The 19895-nt window shown below is 43.7% G+C and overlaps 1 protein-coding gene across 1 annotated transcript; it reads left to right on the top strand.

Annotated features, from left to right (window-relative positions):
• The first annotated feature begins 2831 nt into the window (after positions 1 to 2831).
• On the top strand, positions 2832 to 18016 carry PPP1CC (protein phosphatase 1 catalytic subunit gamma). Its single transcript, XM_039560818.1, has 7 exons — positions 2832 to 3091; positions 11984 to 12115; positions 13164 to 13394; positions 14546 to 14650; positions 15601 to 15824; positions 16209 to 16343; positions 16783 to 18016. Exons 1-7 carry the CDS (start codon positions 3037 to 3039, stop codon positions 16870 to 16872), a joined length of 972 nt encoding a protein of 323 aa, XP_039416752.1. The 5' UTR covers positions 2832 to 3036; the 3' UTR covers positions 16873 to 18016.
• The last annotated feature ends 1879 nt before the right edge of the window (positions 18017 to 19895 follow it).

Raw genomic sequence — 19895 nt, 5'->3', positions numbered from 1 at the left:
TTGCACATATATTCACGTACGTATGTGTATATAGTGTAAATATGCATTATATTGTACACACAGTATAGGCATGTGTATGCATATATATATTTATATATACGTACAGAACAATACTGAAATCTCCTTATTTTTCTTCTGTATGTAGGTGGGTATTAAATATATAATATATATATATTCTTAAACCTAACCAGATTATGAGCAACAATACAATAATAGAGCAACATGTGCAAGGGAGAGTGAGGACAAATCAGTGGGGAAAGATGTTTTATACAGAGGCTTCTAAGGAATGAGAGCAAAGTGGTGATTCGTGGAATTTCGTGGGGGGAAAGGAGGAAAAGACACAGAGGTCTCCAAGCTGTGAGCTGTGAGCGATTTGTGCTGAAAAAATCATTCATCATCGCGTATTTAGCAAAGTAGGGAAAAATGTTGTGGACAAATCGAAAGAAGGGGTGAGGATGTTGGTATATGAAGTGTGAGCTCCAAAATTATGGAATGTTTCAAGCCCGTGTGCAGAGTTTAAGGACAAAGGGATTTCCCTGATTGTTCCCTCTCTGGAAATAAATCTGTTGCCCCTCTAGAAACAAATCATTGTTGTGAGCAACACCAGAGACCAAAATAGTTTCATGATATTGGTAACACCTTGGCTGGGTCCCTCTTCTAATCAGGGTGTGGGGCAAGGCTGGCTATTTCCTGCAGAGAAAAGCTTCCTTATTAAGAAGATAATTTTGTGGTGGCATTTTAATATAACTCTGGCTCTCCACAGAGTCTACTGATATGAAAGGGTCCTTATTTTTTATGAGAATGAGGAAGACCCTGTGTAAAAATTCAGCTCCCTCTAAACAGGACACCAAACGTTGGCAGCTGCTGTTGAGATTTGGAGCTGGAACAAAGCACATCGTTATCAAGGTGATGACGAGGCTTCGACAGATTCACCTTTATTTGTCATTTCTCTTCTTTCCTCCTGGCTACGCCTCTTTTAACAAGAATTGACAGTGCTTTGGACCTTGCCTGGTGTGGTTCAGCAAGTGAGATATATTTTGAAGGGCTGGAGCTGTCCTGAAGTACAGTGTTTCCAAGTGAATTCCCAAATACATCTCCTGGGCTGCAGCTCCATTGCTGAGCTCTCCCCCTCCATCCCAGACCCCAGAGCATTAACAGGAGTGAAAAGGACTCAACACCCCACTAAAGGTGCTCAGATCCCCAAAGGACTCGTCCCTGGAGAGGAGGCAACAGCTAAAGGGTGGGGTGAGATGAGATGAAGATATTTCCAGAAACGAAAACAAGGCCAGGAAGGTTCCTCTGGAAACACAGGACCAATTTTCCTTGTTAAATAATTCAGCTAAGTCCAAGAGAACAACTCGCCCTGCAGAATTAGGAAGGATTTGAAAGAGAAAGAATGCATTCGGCACAAGAGCCGGAGGGGGCCGTTCCCCGAGAAGGTGCAGCACAAAAATAGATGTAAATCTGCAAAGGCTGTCACGTTGAAGTAAATCTGAAGTAACTCTATTGTTTTCCGTGGGGTTACTTTGGGTTTACACCAGCGTGACTAAGATTAGCATATCAGCTTGGGCGTGCTCGATACGATAAGTGTTCGCTCGGGGAAGTGGAGCATTGAGGCTGTGCTTGCAAGGGGCCAGAGCCCGTGTTTCAGGTAGACTCTGCGTCCTCTTATCTCCTTCCTCCCGCAGACCTGAGGTGTGCTGAGACTGCATGTCCTTTGCTTTATTACCCGCACGGATCCGAACTCTGCTCCGGCTCCACCACGGCGATGAGCTGTAATGAATATTGTATAACCACCAGCAGGAAGAATCCGGCAGGATAGTGGGAGCAATCCACGCAGGGAAGGGAGGGGAGGAGGAAAGAGCTTGACACAGCCATCCCTGCAAATTAAAGTAGGAGTAAATAAAGCAATTAAACAATATTCAACCAGAGATGCAGACTGAACAGTGGGAAAGGCTCGCACAGCCCATCTCCAGGGCAAACGCAGTCCTGTTTATGAGCACAACCTCATTTAAGTGCTTGTAGCCAAGCTGTGGCAACATATAGAATGAAATAATAGAAGTGTGAAATAAAGTAGAGAGATGCTTTTGAACGAGGAGGTTAATTCCTTTATCCATAAGGATTTGAAAGTGCTGTATGTTTGTTTCTTGAAGGATTTGCAGGTGCAGAGCCACGTGTCTGAAGGTGCTCTGGAGCTGAGGGGCTGCTCGGGACACGTTGCCTCAACTCGTGAGGCAGAGATGGCTCAGCGTGAGGTGAAGAACATGAGAGCTGTGCTACCCCAGCCCTAAAGCGTGGTGAACAGCCCCAAAATCCCACCTGAAGCCACCGTATCCCTCACACGTGGGTCTGTAGGGCTGTGACTGCAGTGGGGGGACGAGGTGAGGGCGATGGTGGCCCCTTCCTTTTCCCTGCAGACCCCAGCCTGCAGGAACCCTACAAGGCATCGACCTTTCTTCTCAGAAAGGGTGACTAAACATTGGAACGGGCTGCACCGGGAGGCGGTGGAGTCCCCGTCCCTGGAAGCGCTCAAGGAACGACTGAATGGGCCACTGGGTGCCATGGTCTAGGTGACATAGTGGTGCTCGGTTATAGGTTGGACTCGATGATCTCCGAGGTCTTTTCCAACCTAATGGATTCTGGGATTCTGTGACTGCCACCACTGGTTCCGCCGCGCTGTGACTGTCGCGACACCGGGAGGCGGCACCGCCGCACTACTTCCCGTCCCGGAAGCGGAAGGATCCCGCAAGCGGAGACGCATCACCCCGCCCGCTCTTCCCGCCCGGCCTATAAAGGGTTCCCGACGAGCCGCGTCGCGCTCGTAGTATCCATGCGCCAGGCGAGCCCGCTGAGGGGACGGCGGCCATTTTGTTCAGTGCTGGCTCTGTGCTGAGGGGGCGGGGGGGGGGGGCAGAGAGAACGAGGGAAGGCGCAGAGCAGGAAAGGGCAAAAACGAGACAGAACGAGGAGCGGAGTTGGGCCGGCCAAGCCGCGAGCGGAGCGGCGGGGAAGGCTCCGCCCGGCCGCTGAGAGGCGATGGCGGATATAGACAAGCTCAACATCGACAGCATCATCCAACGGCTGCTGGAGGGTGAGGGTCGGGGACGGCGCGGTTGGGGGGGGGGGGGGGGCGGCGGGGCCAATGCGCCGCGTCCCGCCCGCCCGGCGGGGTCTGAAGGGACACCAAAATGGAGGGGCGAGAGGCGCTTTGTCTGCCTGGGGTCTCCGCCGCCGCCGCCTCCCCGCCTGGCTCAGCCCCGCAGCCCCAACTTTCCCCTCAGCCCATGCGTTTCCCAGGCGGTTCTGCCTTTTGATCCCCCGGTGCAATGCTGGGACCAGCCGGCTGCCCCCTTCTCGTCCCGAGCAGCTCTGAGAGGATGCTTAATTTAGTAGTATTTTCGTAGGAAGATCTTTTAAAAAGCCTGGAGTGTTCTCTTGCCTTTCACGCGTACACATGGGATCAGTGCATGGCTGGGTAGTCGTGGGGTTCTGGAAATAAGACTCAGTGCGTTTCAAGAGTGTTGAGGCAGCTTTTCAGCAAGTCGGGAGGAGACTGTCATGGGTTTCAGTGGGGTTAGCTTTGATTAGCTACTTGCATTAAAGCTGCCACAGGATTTTGGCTCTTAATTCGTAACATATGGTGGGTTTTTAGGTGTGAATAGAGGGTTGGGGTTTGGTGTTTCAGACAGTCTGAAAAAGGGCTTATTTTCTGGTATTGTTGGTGCTTTGGGGTGAAAAGAGTTGCATGGGAGTCTGTAAATCAAAAAAAAACCTGAAAGTTGCAGGGGGTGTCTCCAGCATCATCCCTTCACTTGCAGGGATCAGCACTGGACTGGGATTGACAGATTTTAGGCAAAAGGCTGAGAAGTTGCCAGTGACAAATTCTTTTCCAGGCATCAAGGAAAACCATAATTATTCAGAGAAGGAAGCTCTCTTGATCCAGTCTCGTTTCACATGTGTCAGGGCAGGCATCTCATCTGGACTTACTCTTGAAAAGCTTGGTCAGGGATTTAACTTTTTTCCATTTGGCACAAAGTCAGCTGAGAGGTTGCTGAGAAAAATAATGAAGAAACGTCTTTTCTTACACACTTTCCTTCTTACAGGATTTTGCTTGTGTAATGCTTGGATAGCAAAAGGTCAGGCAGAGGAACAGAAATGCTACTCTAGAAATCAATTGGAGTTAAAAAATCCTATAGATGAATTATGGGATTATTGAATAAGTAAAAGTAAATGGGGTTTTTCCTCTGATCCGTTTTGGGTTTTGCCTGTTACCAATTTAAATTGCCCTGGTTTCAATTATTTAAAGACTTCCCTTCATAAAGTTAGACCAGGATTTTCCTGAAAATCCAGTAGTACTACTTGTAAATGTCAGGTCTCGTATGTCATATGTTTGGTGACATATTAATACATGCTCAGTTTAACTGCACATATTAGTTACAGTCCTTACTGATTTCTCCTAGTGTAACTAATGTGATATTTTCAAAGTGGAAATTTCAATTTTTAAAAGTATGGATTAGACCTTTTCCTTGAAAGAAATATGAGTGATTTCTCTGTTTAAAGTTTCAAAAAGTAGTAAGGTGTAGTATGTCAGTATGTTCTGCTTCTACTCAGTTTATATCATCATGAGATGTTTGGAGCAGATAAGAGTTCATAAATCAGGCTTCAGGTTTACTGACATCTTTTAAGAGGTGCTTCATGCAATTACAGACGTTACCTGAGGTTGCATCAGCTGCCAGAACTGAAATTAATTTTTTTTTTTCCTTTATTAATATTGCTGCTGGGATTTTGGATTCCTTGAGGCAATGATTGTCTTTCAATATTTAAAACAATTACTGGTGTTAGTAACCTATGCTAGTGCTTTATTTGATTATTAAATGTCTGTTCTAAACATCTTTGCCAGACAGAGAGTAATGACTGACCTTTTTGAATGTCACTTTTATACTTTTTTTTTCCTAAAATATTGCTGCATTTTAGCACACACTGCATTTTAGATTTAGATCAAACAAATTATTGTTTTTCAGTGCAGTTCTGGCAGAACAAGTGCATAATATTAGTTACACAAAGTGTGGTATGCCCGTGAGCTCTGTGTCAAGGGATACCCCTTCAGACAAGGCTGCACACAGATTAAAATCATACTCAGGCATGAAAACACTGCAAAATCTGGTTTAATAATCAGCTCACAAACTGAATTGCCCAAATCCTTGTGCAAGCTGTAATTTTAGAGCAATTTGGTATTCCATTATAGCTCTCTTTAAACTTTAAATACTTACACGTTTTTATAGCAGTTAACTTTAGGTGACTTGGCTACTAAAATTTAAAGAGTATGAGCAGGAAGCTTAGCTCTTTGTACAGGTAACAAACCCCAGTACTAAGGAGATACTTGAAATCCTGGAAATCAGTGAGCAGATACAGTTAGGCTGGTACCTGTGCTATCATATGCTTTAGCATTGCCCTTTTGGAAGAAGCAGTGAATCAAGTCTAATGGTTGAGGTAAAGTGAAGGGTGAATAATAAATTACTCTTGTTTTTGTCCTTAATACTGGGTATTAATAATGTATTCGTGAGGGATTTTAGTTGCTTTCTATCCTGACTCCTCTGCTCAACTCACATTATTCTTACTTTTCCCCCAAATAGTGATGTTCTCCCACCCACATTAGGCTATTTAGGTGAAATTATTAGCTTGTTCTTTAAAAGGCCTGGAAGTATATACTTCAGCTTCTCATTCTAAGGTAAATATTTGAAGAGTCTTCCTTGCTCCAGATGTTTATAGTACAGAACCATTTGGCATTGAAATGTCACAAAAAACCATTTTTCAGTAGCATTGTTCTCAACCTTGGAAAGCCATTCAGGGAAAACATTGAAAATACTGACTTTTTTTGCTGTAATTGAATTCATATTTGCTCCCTTCTTTACTGATGAGGGTTCTGTCCTGCTAGGAGCAATTTCCTGCATACAGGTTGTCTGACTTTGTGACTTTTGGTAACTGTAATGTCCACAAGAATAAGACTCCTAAAGTGTAGTAAGTAACAGTGCCCTGCACTGAGTATTGAAATGTTTTTAAGTGTCCTTGATAGTGGATAAAGGCTCAGATATTGATGGAACTAATTCACCTTCCTGAGGAATAAGAGGGGTCAAACATGAGAGCAAATTATGCCCCTCCTAGCAGGGGTGCTGTAGGCAGCAACTGTGGCTTTGAGTGTGTGCTAAGTCCAAACTGCCAGCAGACAAGAAGAAGCTAAAAAACTCCTTGTAAGATAAAAAATCAGTGGCACCTGTATGGTCTTGGGAAGGGTTCCAGGAAATGGCAGAGTTCCTGCTTGCTTCTCTAAAGAATGAGTGACAAATCCTGAGACTCCCTGAGTGTGAGCATGGCTTCCTTTCTGTGTCTTGTCAGATGGTGTTCCTATGACTCGAGCCCCTTATCCATTTCCTTCATCTCGTGTGCTGGCAGCTTTTCCAGATAAGTAGGGTCTGGTTTGGAGCTCACAGTCACATATTTAGAAAACACGATGCAAGTGTATTAGTCTTACCATGGTTACAATAAATAATGGGTAAAATAACACAGTTGCAACATACCTAAGTGACCCAAGTTGAAACGTGTTTCTGCAAATCTTTCCTGTGCTGCATCCTCTGCAGGCACTGTTAAGGGAAAACTAACTAATGAATGGAGGCTACTTTGGATAAAGCCATGCGAGGCTACAATGGTGGTAGCCATTCTGAAAGCTGAAATCCTGGCTAGTGCACTAAAATCAGCAAAAAGACTCTTAAATCCTTAAACATTTCTGTTTGTACGCCCACAGATTTCTATTCCCAGTAAAGCCTGTTGTAGAGATGTCAAGGCGATATTCTCTCTTAATTTCCTTTAAATGGGGAAAGATTATCATATACTTATTAAAAATAGTTGAGCTAAAGAGCATGGTTAAGATTTTGCTAGCTACAGAGAAGATGTTTTCTTACAAATGCAGTCCTCTAAATTTTTTTTCACCTTTCTGCTAAATACAGCATTAATTGGATCTGCAGGGTTGCTTGCTCTTTAGCTTCATATACTGGGGTAAGAGTCAGGTTCTCAGAGATGTTAATCTCAAGTGTAGTCACATTTACTTGTGGATGAGTTGGGATGTTGTGAGGAAGTTTCTCATGGACAAGCAGCACTTTTTGCCTTCAAACCATATCATTTTCCCTAGTTTGTGTAGCATAATGTTAATTGTTTCCTGCTGTGGTGCAGCAGTTTCTAAGGGTGGGAAATAGAAACTCCTTCAATTCCAAAGACAAGCATTAGATTCTTAGCAATGCCATGGATTCAAATAAGTCTGTTAAATTCTGTGCTTGTTGCCTAGTCAGTGAAGCAGAGGAATTTGTCACCTCTGTTTGTGATCAGTGTGAGTACCTGTTGCTCCTCACCTGTCTGCAGTGTGGAAATACGTTACAAGATGAAAAACTTGCAGTCATGCAGAATCTTCCATTTGAGAACACTGCTGTGGACTTTTGACATACTAGAAAGCAGACTGGAACTTTTTCTTTTTGGAGCCTTGTGCACCGAGGAGATGCTTTTCCATTTCAGTTTTGAATTTGAAGCGATCTGATCAAAGCTGGTAGTGCCTGCAGTAAAGTAAAACCTTTTTTTACATCAGCCACTTTCAAGTTATTTATTCCCTTTGTGCCTGTGGTGCAAAACTGACTGTGAAACTGTCATTGGGAACTGCTAAAAACTAGATTAAAACCAACCTGCAGTATTTTTGGAAATGTCACTATGATTGCAGACATCTTAATGTAAAACATGGTGAAACTGAGAGACTTGTTTAATAAGCCAGAAAAATGAACTGACCTGTAGATAGACTATTTTCCTTAAAACATTTTCTGTAGGAGAACTTGATTCTCACACTTCAGTTGACAGTATTTCAGCTGCTTCTTTTAATGCAATACTGAATGGAAATGAGATGTTTGCATCACTGAAATTTCTGGCATTTTTGAACTTCCTGCTATTTTCGAATACTTCTTTAAGTATCTGTCCCTTTCATATTAACCTTGAATGACGTAAAGGACTGTGTGGCACCAAAGCAGGTATTGGAAAATGCTGGGGATGGGTTGGGATGTGGGAGTCTGTTGTACTCTGCATGCATATGGTCTTCAGACTGTTGTACGTTCTCGATCCCACAGCTCCTGACCCATTTATCCCTCCCAGGGAAATGTAGAATCGTTCTCAATGTCAGGCAGTGTTCTAACTCCTGGCAGCTGCAGCTACACTTTGTACTCGCTGTTTGCTTCCTCCGTAATGACAGGGGTGCCTCAAGTTCTTGCTCTTCTTCCTTCTCCTTCCTTTCCCCCTCTGCTGGGCGCCTGTCATACTGCACTGTTTATAATACGCTCATTTTAGCGTTGGTATCTCTTGTTGTTTCCATCAGTTTCTCCCTGTCTTGGAAACTGTTAATTTTAATAGTGGGCCCTGTGTTCAAAGCAGTGCCTCTGCAGAGATCATCCAGGCTCCAGGGAAGGATTTTTTTCTGTAGTCATTTCCATCTAGTGAAGAGCTTATTTTTTTACAACTTCTCATATTCGTACAGTAGAAAAGATTTTATGTGCTAGAAGACTGCCCAGACTGGACACTGAAATTCGGGCTCTAGAGAAATGATTTCTAAGAACAGGAACATCTCTGCCTAAAGAGGGTGGGAACATTTTGCTGTCTGGAAATGCTGCAGCAGTGTGTTCAGACACAAATAAAATACCACTTGAAATAGGCTGACTTTTTTCCCCAAGTGATTAATCTTTAGCTTGTTCCACTGTCAGTTCCAGACTGTCATTTCTGAGAGGTTATTTTTTATGCATTGAAAGGGCAAATGTGCCTGTACAGTACTATTGAGCTGCTCTTTTGACTTTATGTCAAGCTGTCAATTAGTATCATACTGTCTGAGCTCTACAAGCTGCCTTATTTTGGTCCAAAGCAGAGAAACAAGCTGTAAACACAACATGTTTTTCACAGGGTATTATTTTTGCCTTTCTTAGAAGGACTAAGTAACTTGAAGATTCAGAGAAACCTTTTAAGAAGTCATTAAGACTGAATATCCTGCATTTCTGTGCCAGCTCTTTCATTGTGGATGAGTAAATCCTTGCAGTAAAAATACAGATTCCTCAAACCAAGATGTACTTCTGCATTTTTGATTCTTCTGAAGCCAAACCCACTTTTGGTTTCCCAGCTTTTCAGGATATATAGGTTAATGTCAGAAGAAATTGAACACACTCGTCTCCTCTGTGCTGGCTCCATGTTGGACAAAGTGGTGAAGATGTCACTGGCAAGCAGAGCTGAACCAAACTTTCCTGTTCTTTCATCCATGGTGTCTGTCCTAGTGAGTCTGGGGAGTGCAGCAAAGCATCATTTCACCTTATCAAGGTTTTCTACAGGCAGGTGACTAAAACTGTGTGAGGATTATACCAGTTCAAGAAAAATGTATTGGAAAAACCAAGAAAACCTGTGTCTGAAACAGTTTTCAGATCATTTAATCTTGAGCAAAAACCAATGCATATGCTTTATTCATGAGCTTTAGTGACTCAGTGCATTGCATAGTCTGCATAATATTTTGTACTTTTTAATTTATGGATGTGAAATACGGGGTTTGGTTTTAGCAATTTCTGAGAAGATCAAATCATGGCAAGTAGATTTTTGGCTTCACAGAAAACTAAATACAAGTATTTTGTATTATCTCAAAAACAAAGGTGAATTGTAAAATTTAGGATTAAGGGAATGTCTATTTTGTATTTACAGTTCAGCCAGTCTGTCACTTAATTCTAAAAATTTCTGTTCTTTATTGCTTCTGGATATTTGGCATTTTGAGTAACTTGCTGGTTGCTCAGGAGTCTTTGGAAAATTACTGTACGGATGAAAAAATTACTGTGTGGATGAAAAGCCTCATGCGTGATAAACTGCTGTGACAAAAATTTAACTTTCATTTACATGCTTCATTACTTCTGAGATACTAATGAAAGACATGAAGTGCAGCGGTAATTCCAATGTTGGCATGGAACGTCGGTGGTGAGTGATAACACGTGGGCAGTGAGGAATGAAGGAGCAGGTAGCGCTTGAAAGAGAACACTGTTAAAGCCATGACTTTTGACCTGCAGTAATGTCACTGTCAGTATACGTTGTAATTTGAACTCAAGTTTCATTCGAAGGTTGTTTGAGGAAAGGTGTTATGGTTTAGGGTACTGTCAGTGGTTCTGCAGGGCAGGCAGTGCCACCATGACTGGGGGTCTCTGGGAGTCAGTGTGCAGGGAAGGATTGTGTAGGCAGTAACACTGCAAGTGCCCGTAGAGATCACATCCAGTGACACGGGATTTCACGGCTGTTACACAGTCATTATTTTATTCGCGGTCTAGATAAGGTGCATGCTCACTGAACAGCGTTTTCTGTGCTTGATCAGAGGCCTGTGTAAAAGTCAGAAGCTTCTGTGCTAGTGAGAAATTGGAACACAACTGTTTTTTGTTCTTGCTGTTCCTAAAACTTGCCTCGAGCACCCCCAGCCTTTCCCACTGCAGTTCTCACTTGGCTTCATACAGCGCAAGGCCCACAGTGACGGCAGAGATTTGAGTCATCTGGAACTTTCAGATTTCTCACTCTGAGGTTAAACAGTAGCAAAGGAATTAGACTGAAATGGTAGCTAGATACCAAGTTATTTAGGACTTCAGGAAGATAATACTACATAGGTTCTTGTGTTTGAAAGGATTCAGGCTTGTTGCTTGCTCTTTTTGCAATTAAAGACCAGACTTTTTTGGATAAGGGCATAGATTCTTCAGTCTCAATGCCATAGGAGTTGCTCACAGTAAGTCACCTAAACTGGCAGCCTTAGCAGTGGAGGGATTATGTTTCTGGAGGTGTTGGCAGAGCGTTTCCAGGCATCTGAGACTCAAGTTCTTGGTGATTTGGCTTTGATGTGGCTGAACCAATGGGTTACATTGTAGATGATACTCCTCCTTTTTGTTCTTCAGCCTTATCACTGTTACATGTTCTCACTGGTTTTGACACCAAATAAAAATACAGGCTTCACCAGTAATGGCATACTCACAATTTTTTTTTAATCCAATCTTAACCCTGATAAATGCTGTTGCATGCAATTTGTGCCATGGTTACAGCACTGCTGCTGTAGAAATGTCCTTTGTATTTCTGGGCAGCAGAAGAGGGGGTGTGAAACTTGTTCAGGCCAGGCTGATGTCCTTGTCCAGAGCAGGAAGGAAAGTTTTAATGGGTGTTAAAGGAACAAACTGTTGGGAATTGTTGCAGTGGGGGAGATTGAAGCAGTGTTGGAAGGGTGTGAAGGATGGGAGTTAGGAGGGGGAAGTACTTTGCGGGCTGGGAGATTGATCTCCTACTGCCTTACCTTTTACTGTGCTCAAAGGCAGTGATGATGACAGCTGTTTTGTCGTCATGATCCAAAACTATTGCCTTACTGATAGGCCTGATCTTCCAGTCCTGTGCTTATTTTTCTTCCCTGTTTTCCAGCTGTAGCGTAGAACGGGGCAGTACAGGGTTTAGTGGTGCTGTGGTCTTGTTTAGGTACTGTCTTGGGCAAGGCGATTTGCTGGTTTAGGGAAACTTGCACATTTGTTGGTGACAGAATGGCAGATGCCCTTTTCTCAAGTTCAGACAGCTTTCCAGAGAACAAGCATATAACTGCTTCACTAAAAAATAGCATGTAAATAGTGACATTGTCCAGGATGGGTTTTAGAACTAAATAGAACTAAACTGATGCTATTTAAAATGTGACATTTTTAACGGGGGAAGTGTTGAGCCATGAATTCTGTTAAATGATAGAAGCATACGACTGGAGCAGAACACACTCCCCAGGGGTTTCCCTGGCACTGCCATTTCACCCTGGTACCCCGATCTTACCCTGGTACCTTCTCATTCAGTGCTACTCTGGCATTTAGTCAGGCTCTTAAAATAACACCAGGGATGTCGCTGGGTTTGATAACTGACTTCTGGCTCCTCCTGACAGTGCGAGGATCAAAACCAGGCAAAAACGTCCAACTTCAAGAGAATGAAATTAGAGGACTGTGCTTGAAATCCAGAGAAATCTTCCTGAGTCAGCCTATTCTACTAGAACTTGAAGCTCCACTGAAAATCTGTGGTGAGTACTGTGAGTTTTGGTTTGATCTTGGGGGAGGTGTCAGGTAAATACAGACCGTAAGGAGAGAACAAGTGCCAGATGCTACTTTCACTTACTAACAATGAAACTAATAAATAATTGTAGCAAAAGGCAAAATAAAACCCTGCTGGATATGTAGGGCAGAGGAGTGGAGAGGGGGTGACATGTGGGAGTTGTATTTGGGACCAAAATAATCCAAACCCAAAAAGCAGCTGGTCCAGTTTTACCAGGTTGGGGGAGAGATTGACATGAAGTTTTGGAAAGAAGTTATCAAATAAAAAATGTTTGGCCCAATTGTGACTGAACAAGGGGAAACAATGAGGAAGCCCAGTATTTATTGTGCTGCCATGCAAAGCTGAATAGTGGTTTGACAGTATTTTAAAATCCTGCTGGAAACTTAAATTTCTGTTCCTTGGAATTACTTTCTGGTTTGGTTTCACCATATTGCATACAGCAGTGTTCATTTTGCACACATGTACATGTCTACTTATGCTAAAGAAATGAAGAATGTCAACTTAAAAGCCTCAATAAATGCACTTTTGAAAGCTTCCAGAAAACAGCATTTTACCTTACTCTAAAACAGAGGACTTACTTCAGTTTGAAGTAGCTCATTTCATATTTATAATATTGGTAGTCCAAAATCACGATTTAGTGTTCTGCTTGTCAGAAACAAGCCCGTGATTTAAACCAAAGGCAGAAATATCAATTTCATTTTTGATGCAGTTTCACTGCTAGAATTTGAATTACTGAGTGTTTCCAGAAAACACAGTTGGTTTCTTGGAATCTTGATTTTGTTTTACACACTCAAATATTTTTGAGTAGCTACATGCAACTTCATGCAGTTAACCATTGCATAGATGTCAAAATGTGATAATTCTGTATACATTAACTGTCATTTTAAGTATGTTATGGGCAGTATCTAACTGCAAGCTTTTTTCTTTCTGAAGCAACTTTGACTTGTTCTTTCTCTAGAATCAATCAAAGATGTAGTGAAGGGTCACTTAAGTGTCATGTCTGATTCCCATTGCAGGTGACATCCATGGACAATACTATGACTTGCTTCGACTCTTTGAGTATGGGGGTTTTCCACCAGAAAGCAACTACCTGTTCCTTGGTGATTATGTTGACAGAGGAAAACAATCTTTAGAAACAATTTGTCTTCTATTGGCCTACAAAATTAAATACCCAGAGAACTTTTTCCTCCTCCGAGGGAACCACGAATGTGCCAGCATCAATAGAATTTATGGGTTTTACGACGAATGTAAGTAACAGGCGTGTGTGCCTCTGGCTGGGGACAGCAGGGTGGCAGTGTTAGATGGTTCCTTCCTGACTTGAAATGCCCTCTGTGCTCTTTAGAGGGGCCCTTGGCCTATTTCAGAAAGGGGAGTCTGTCCTTGCCCTGGTCCTGTTGGATCCTCACAGTACAAAGCAGCAACCAAGTGGGTAATTTCATTTGTTGGCTGGTGTGTTAACTAACAAATCTCAGTGGTACAAGTCATCTGATAAGGGCATCTAATGAGAGATGGGAGAATTTAATTTGATGTGCATTACTGAAGTTTGCCTCTGTTTCATTCATCTGAGGGACGATGATGACAGGTACAGACTGTGGATGGGGGCTGTACATAGACCTTACCCGAACACAAGAAGTAGTTTCACTGTGAAGCAGAAGCCAATGTTCCTGTTTCAAAGGATGTGATTTAATCCAGATAATGGAGAGATGATACTACTAAATTAATTGTGCACCGAAGCATGTTGGAACTTGTGTGGTGGGACATACTTGGCTTGCAGATGACAAGATGTGCACTCCATGTCTTGTTCTCCAGTGAGGAAACAAAGATGTGTGGTATTTCAGAGTTGTCTCCTCAGAGATTAATCACAGGCTTAGTCATATATCACAAATATGTTCAGGGTTCATATCTGGGAGAGTCCCTGTGAAATTTATAAAACTGTAGCAGTTTCATTTTTTAGTCCTTGTTTCGTTTTTCAGTCCTGTTTATTTGCTGAAAGTGAGTTCATGTGGTAAAGCAGAATTTTAAAGAAAATCTGCTTTTCAAGAATTGCTGTCTTCCCCTGGAAGAAACTGCAAATGGCAAGATTTTCTGCAATAGATCAAATTCTCCAAGGGATGATTTTCCAAAGCAGAGTTGGGACTGGAGAGCCTGGCTGCCAACAGTGGAATGTTGTTCTGTTGAACAGACTTACGGTGTCCTCGAAGCTGTGCCACACTGAGAGACCTTTGCCACTGTCTGTAAACAATAAAATAAGTCAGTGGGTATCAGAAAAGATAAATTATGTGTAGGCTCTAATGCTGACTTTTTGCAAATCTCAGTAAACTTAAGGCATCTGTGTTTGGTTGGTTGGATTGTGCTAGAAAAGCACATTGACTGGGTTTTTCTCCCCACTCTCCTCTAGGTAAGAGAAGATACAATATTAAGCTGTGGAAAACCTTCACAGACTGTTTTAACTGTTTACCAATTGCAGCTATTGTGGATGAGAAAATATTCTGCTGTCACGGGGGTGAGTAGCAGTTCCTAGGCGATGTCTGAGGAACTGGAGTACTCAGTCATGGCAGTTTCATGTTTACCTTGCTGAAGCTTCAAAACGTAGGGATTTTGCTCTGCCTTGGCTCGTGTGTGAGGAAGGGTTGGGCTCGAGGAGTGTCAGTTTTGTGAATCACAGAGCCAGTTTGGACATGATGATCTGCCCTTCCTTTTCCACCAAAAGGCACGTTTAATAGCCTCTCCTTTGGAGTAGAGTCCTTGTAGGGTTTTCTAAGATGGCCAGGACTTTGATGTCTGTCCTGGACATACCTGTTTTCATAGAAGTCAGAGTGGTTTGGGTTGGAAAGCACCCTTGGGGTCATTTGGTAGAATTCCCCCAGCGTGGGCAGGGATGTCTGTCACTAGGTCAGGTTGCTCCAGGCCTTCTATGACCTGATGGGTTTAATTTGTAGAAATTGGTTTATGCCACATGATGCCACTTTTTCAGGTCATAAAATACAGATTGCACCTTAAATGTTTTATCACTTTGAGTCATTACAGTTGCCCAGGGACTCAGATCAGTGGAAAATGGTCTGAGATGGGTTTGATGTTGTATTTCATCTTAACTGGGCCTGATCATCACGGGGAACATTCCCTATGATTTCTGGTGTTGATGCCTCTTTTATTTAACAGCTCTTTTATCAGACACTTGCAAAATATTAGTGAGATTACTGTAATCCTGTAAAACGTGGAAATGGCCTTGCTTTATCTTGCTTCCAGTAAATCTCCTAGAAAGTGACTTCTGTTCCAAATGCTTTAGAACAAATGCTGGTTTTAAAAAACATCAGTGAATGTTGCCATTGAGCTGCATAAAATGGCAGCGGTGAATCACTTTGAATACAAGTTATTTTTGTCCTGGATGAATGTCAGTGTTGCAGAGCAAAGCTGGACTAAGCTGTGGCCTGCCTGTGTCTTCCCTGTGAACAGGTTTGTCACCAGACCTTCAGTCAATGGAGCAGATCAGACGAATCATGCGCCCCACGGATGTACCGGACCAAGGTCTCCTGTGTGATCTCCTGTGGTCTGACCCTGACAAGGATGTCTTGGGCTGGGGTGAAAATGACAGAGGAGTGTCCTTCACTTTTGGTGCTGAAGTGGTTGCTAAGTTTCTCCATAAACATGATTTGGATCTCATATGTAGAGCTCATCAGGTATTTTCATTTTGTACTTAAAACCATAGAATAATTTAGGTTATGGGGACCTGAGGTGGTCACCTGGTCCAGCTCACAGTGCTGAGGGTCTTGTCCAGCCAAGTTGTAAATATCTGTGAGGTTTTCTTAATGTGTCCCAGTGTTTAACAGCCCTTATAATGAACATTTTAATATAAACTGACTCTCCTGAACAAGGGTTTTCTCAATGCTAATGGACTCTGTTGCTGAGCTGGTTCGTGGGACGCTCCTGTTTTGGTGTAAAAGTTTGGAATTCATGCTCCTTAAACATAGCCGGGTTTTCAGCTGCTGCCTCTGGAAAAAGTTGCTTTACACCTTGTCAGGAGGAAGCTGCCCAGACTAACTCTTTCGCTTCTATCTCTAAAGGTTGTTGAAGATGGATACGAGTTTTTTGCAAAAAGACAATTGGTAACTCTCTTTTCTGCCCCAAATTACTGTGGAGAATTTGATAACGCGGGTGCCATGATGAGCGTGGATGAAACACTAATGTGCTCTTTCCAGGTACGGTGTCTGAAGATTTTCCCTCCTATTTAGTGAGGTCACTCATGACATTTGTGCTATTTTGAATCAATGTTTTACTGTTAAACAACAGTAACACTTGTTTCAGATAGATCTTTACAGCTGCCACATATAGACAGGGCAGTGTTTGCACTCATATTTTCAAGAGTGTGCTAAGCCCGTGCTGGTGTGAGTAGGGGGAACCGTTTTATCCTGGAATTAAATCACCCAGGCGAAGGTGCTGGCTGTCAGCTGCTCCCACTGCTGTGGGCTCTGGAGCAGCTGATCCCAAGCCCCGGCCTAGCACAGAGCAGGAAACACATTGATTTCCTGGCACATTTAAACTTGTCCAGAAGACCCATGTAGTGCCTTTAGCAGTGAATTACTGTTTGACTGGAAGACAGCTAAAACTTTTTGCTAAATGACCCCTCTGTCTTTTCAGATTTTGAAACCTGCAGAGAAGAAGAAGCCCAATTCCAGCAGACCCGTAACACCTCCCAGGGGTATGATCACAAAACAAGCCAAGAAATAGTCACTTTGGCACTGCCTTGTTGGGACTTGTATCATAGTCTATAACCTCCATTTTTAAACCTGTCATGTGTGCTGTTCAGCTTGCTCAAAATAGATAATGTGTTTGTGATTTTCCTTTCCATTTGATGAATGGCATTTGCTGGTTGTAACAGCGAATGAAAGACTTTGCTCCCTCCCAGGAAAAGAGTTTGAAAGTCCCCCTGTGTCGGTGTTCCAGCTGCACACTCCACAGCATCTCCCTGCCAGCCGGGTAACTGAGGGGCTGGTGGGACCTGTACCATGAGTAGTGTAAATCTTGTTCTTTAGGATCTAAAGAGGGCACTCGTGTGCTGTGAGAGTAGAGATTGTTCCTGTCAGCAATTACATACTGTTTATACAAACCACTGTGAACTTTTTTTATGTTTTATTTCGTTTTAAAGGGATTGCTTTTCTTTTAATGTCTTGTCATGTACACGTTTAGTTTTATTGCTGTCGACATTAGGGATAACCTTCAACCTTGCCAGCACCACTGGTAGGATGTATATTTAATTCAGCTACACGTCCCTCTCCGTATACTTCAATGACAATTAAAGCCATTATTTTAAGTGTTTGTGTCTCTTTCCTGAAGCCAAAGTTTGCTTAGAAACCCGTTTGTACACAACCCCCCTGCTGTGTTGGCCGGGCTTCCCATCCACGCCTTCCTCTCGGAGAGAAAAGGAAGTCCTGGCTGGAAATAGCAAATAGAAAGGCTTGTCCATGCTCCAAGTGAACATGTTTTTGTACAGTTCCTGTGCGTTCAGTCGAGCAGATCACAGTGCTGAGACAGCAGTCCCGGGGCAGTGACACAAATGGCTCTGGATCTGCTGGAAGGGGTTTGTGCATTTCAGCATAAAGACTTTGTTCTACAAAGAAACCTAGAAACTCACTTGATAAGCCAACCAGAGGTGTTGATCTTGATCACTGGTTTATATAAATCTCTCACAGAATCTTGTTTTTTAAAAACTGTTGATCTTTTTTGAACAGATGACAGTGTACAATACCATGTAGTGAAAATCACTTATTAAATGAAGAAATTGTTAAATCTTCTCAGTGTCAGTTTATCACAACATATACACTACTGCTCTCCAAGGGCCTGACATAGAGAAATAAATTGTTCTGGAAACCCATGGATTCTTGGTTTGGATTTGTCTGAGCTGCAAGAGGTGATTTTAAACAGCAGTGTTTGGTTTAGCTCAGATCTGGAGCTTCAGGCTTGGCCCCTCCCAGCTGAGGGGTGCAGCTCCAGCAGCCCTGCATGTGGGGCCACTGTTTGCTACAGCCCTGCTCGGGGCTGGGCAGCAGCACAGGGGCGTGGGAGGACGCAAAGCTCGGCTCCTGTTCATTGTTCTGTGCACTGAGGGGTTGACCTTGAGTGCAAGTGTTGCTCTGAGAGGGCTGGAGCTGAGACCAGACCCATTTCCTCTGGTTTTTAATTAGAGAACTAAATTTCTGGTGAAATGGGGAACCTGAGTCCGTTTTATCACTGCTCACAGGAGGCTCGGTGGGGATGGGTGAGTGTGTGCCAGCTCTGGGCACTCAGCTGTTGGCCCGCACAGGACACAGGAACAGCCTGAGGTCCCTCACTGCCGTGTGGAAAATGCTGTGGGGAGGCAGCCACTCCCTACCCAGTGCCTGCTCTCGGACAGCTGCAGCGCTGGTGCATCTGCTTAGGAACAAGTTTGTCACTGGAATGCCCAGCTCTGTCCTGGTGCCCCACTGAATTCCCCTCTACTTCTGCAGTGAGTGGGACCCGTTTGCCCCAAACGCCTTTTCTGGGCAGTCCTCAGCCATTGGTTTTATCTTTTCAATGTATTTCTCTGAATTGGAGCCATTTTCCTACTCTGAAGAAATGTTTCCCTTCCCTCTACAGCTGATTAATCAAAAACCTCTTACTAAGCTCGCTAGATCAGATGTCACAGATTACCTGTTAAGGCTCTCTCACAAACTTACTTTCACCCTTTGAATCACACTTGTGGTTTCCTTTATAGCTCTATAATTTTTCTCCCTCCTCGTCCAACACCCTGTATGTCTGTTATTGCTGTGCTGAGTGCCAGCACACATGGAACCGGTTGGGATGTGCCTGCTCTCGAAGGGACACAGTCACCCCTCCTCGCTGGCTGTGCTGCCACACCTTTGTCCTCCATGGTTTGATTTTTTGTCTCCCCAAATGCAGTTTCGGTGACACAGGTGCCTATTCTGGGCTGTGTTCTCTGCCTGGCTGCATTCCCCGAGGCTGGGTCATTCCTCAGGCTCCCCCGGGTGGAGGTGGATGGGTCCTGTCCCACCATGGCAGCAGGAAGGGAAGAAAAGGAGCTGCTGGTCCTGCTGTGGGTTTTGATCAAAAGCTCCAGCGTGTTTTATGGCTGTTTGCTGGGGTTGGGTTGTTTTGGTCAGTGGAGGAAGAGAGGAGGAGTACGTGCTGATTGCCAATTGTTTTTCCATAATAATACTTGTAGGAATATCTAATTGACACATGGAATGGCTGGAGCGGCCATGAACCTTCCAGGGCCTGTGTCCCCACAGCCCAACACCAATTCCTGCTGGCCCAGAGCTCTATGGGTGCTGCAAAAGGATGGATTGGAGTGGGGAGGGGCACTGGGCTGTGCTGGAGGTCTCCACAAGAGGAAATTGTGGTAAATCCAAATTCTCTTCAATCCCTGTCATGTGCCATGGCAAGAGTGGTAAGATCTGAGGCACTCATGTGCTGGGTGTCCCTCAAGGCACTGGGGTGTTTCTCTGGTTTCTCCAAGGTGAAGCCTGTCCTTCCCCTCCCCTGTGGAAAGGCTGTTTTTCCACACAGGTCATGTTTGCCTGTTTCTGGTTTGCTTTGGGATGTGTCAGGGCTGTTGTATTCAGCTCTGAGTTAAGTCAGACTGACTTCAACAACAACACTTCAATTTTCCTTGGAACACGAGGACCTGGTCCCAGCAGAGCTCAGGCCTCCACAGGGGAACACAGGGATTTTCTGCACACACATCCCTCATGGTGGGGGTTTTCTCCTTAAAC

The sequence above is a fragment of the Corvus cornix genome, chromosome 15, assembly GCF_000738735.6.
Source record: "Corvus cornix cornix isolate S_Up_H32 chromosome 15, ASM73873v5, whole genome shotgun sequence".
NCBI lineage: Eukaryota > Metazoa > Chordata > Aves > Passeriformes > Corvidae > Corvus > Corvus cornix.
The sequence above is the reverse complement of the archived record's forward strand: the minus strand, read 5'-3'. Positions and strand labels throughout refer to the sequence as shown.

Excerpts from the sequence above, each read along its gene's own strand:
- PPP1CC (XM_039560818.1), top strand. The coding sequence starts at position 3,037 with ATGGCGGATATAGACAAGCTCAACATCGACAGCATCATCCAACGGCTG. Across the intron at positions 12,116-13,163 it reads AGCTCCACTGAAAATCTGTG|GTGACATCCATGGACAATAC; the intron begins GTGAGTACTGTG and ends TTCCCATTGCAG. Across the intron at positions 13,395-14,545 it reads TTATGGGTTTTACGACGAAT|GTAAGAGAAGATACAATATT; the intron begins GTAAGTAACAGG and ends ACTCTCCTCTAG.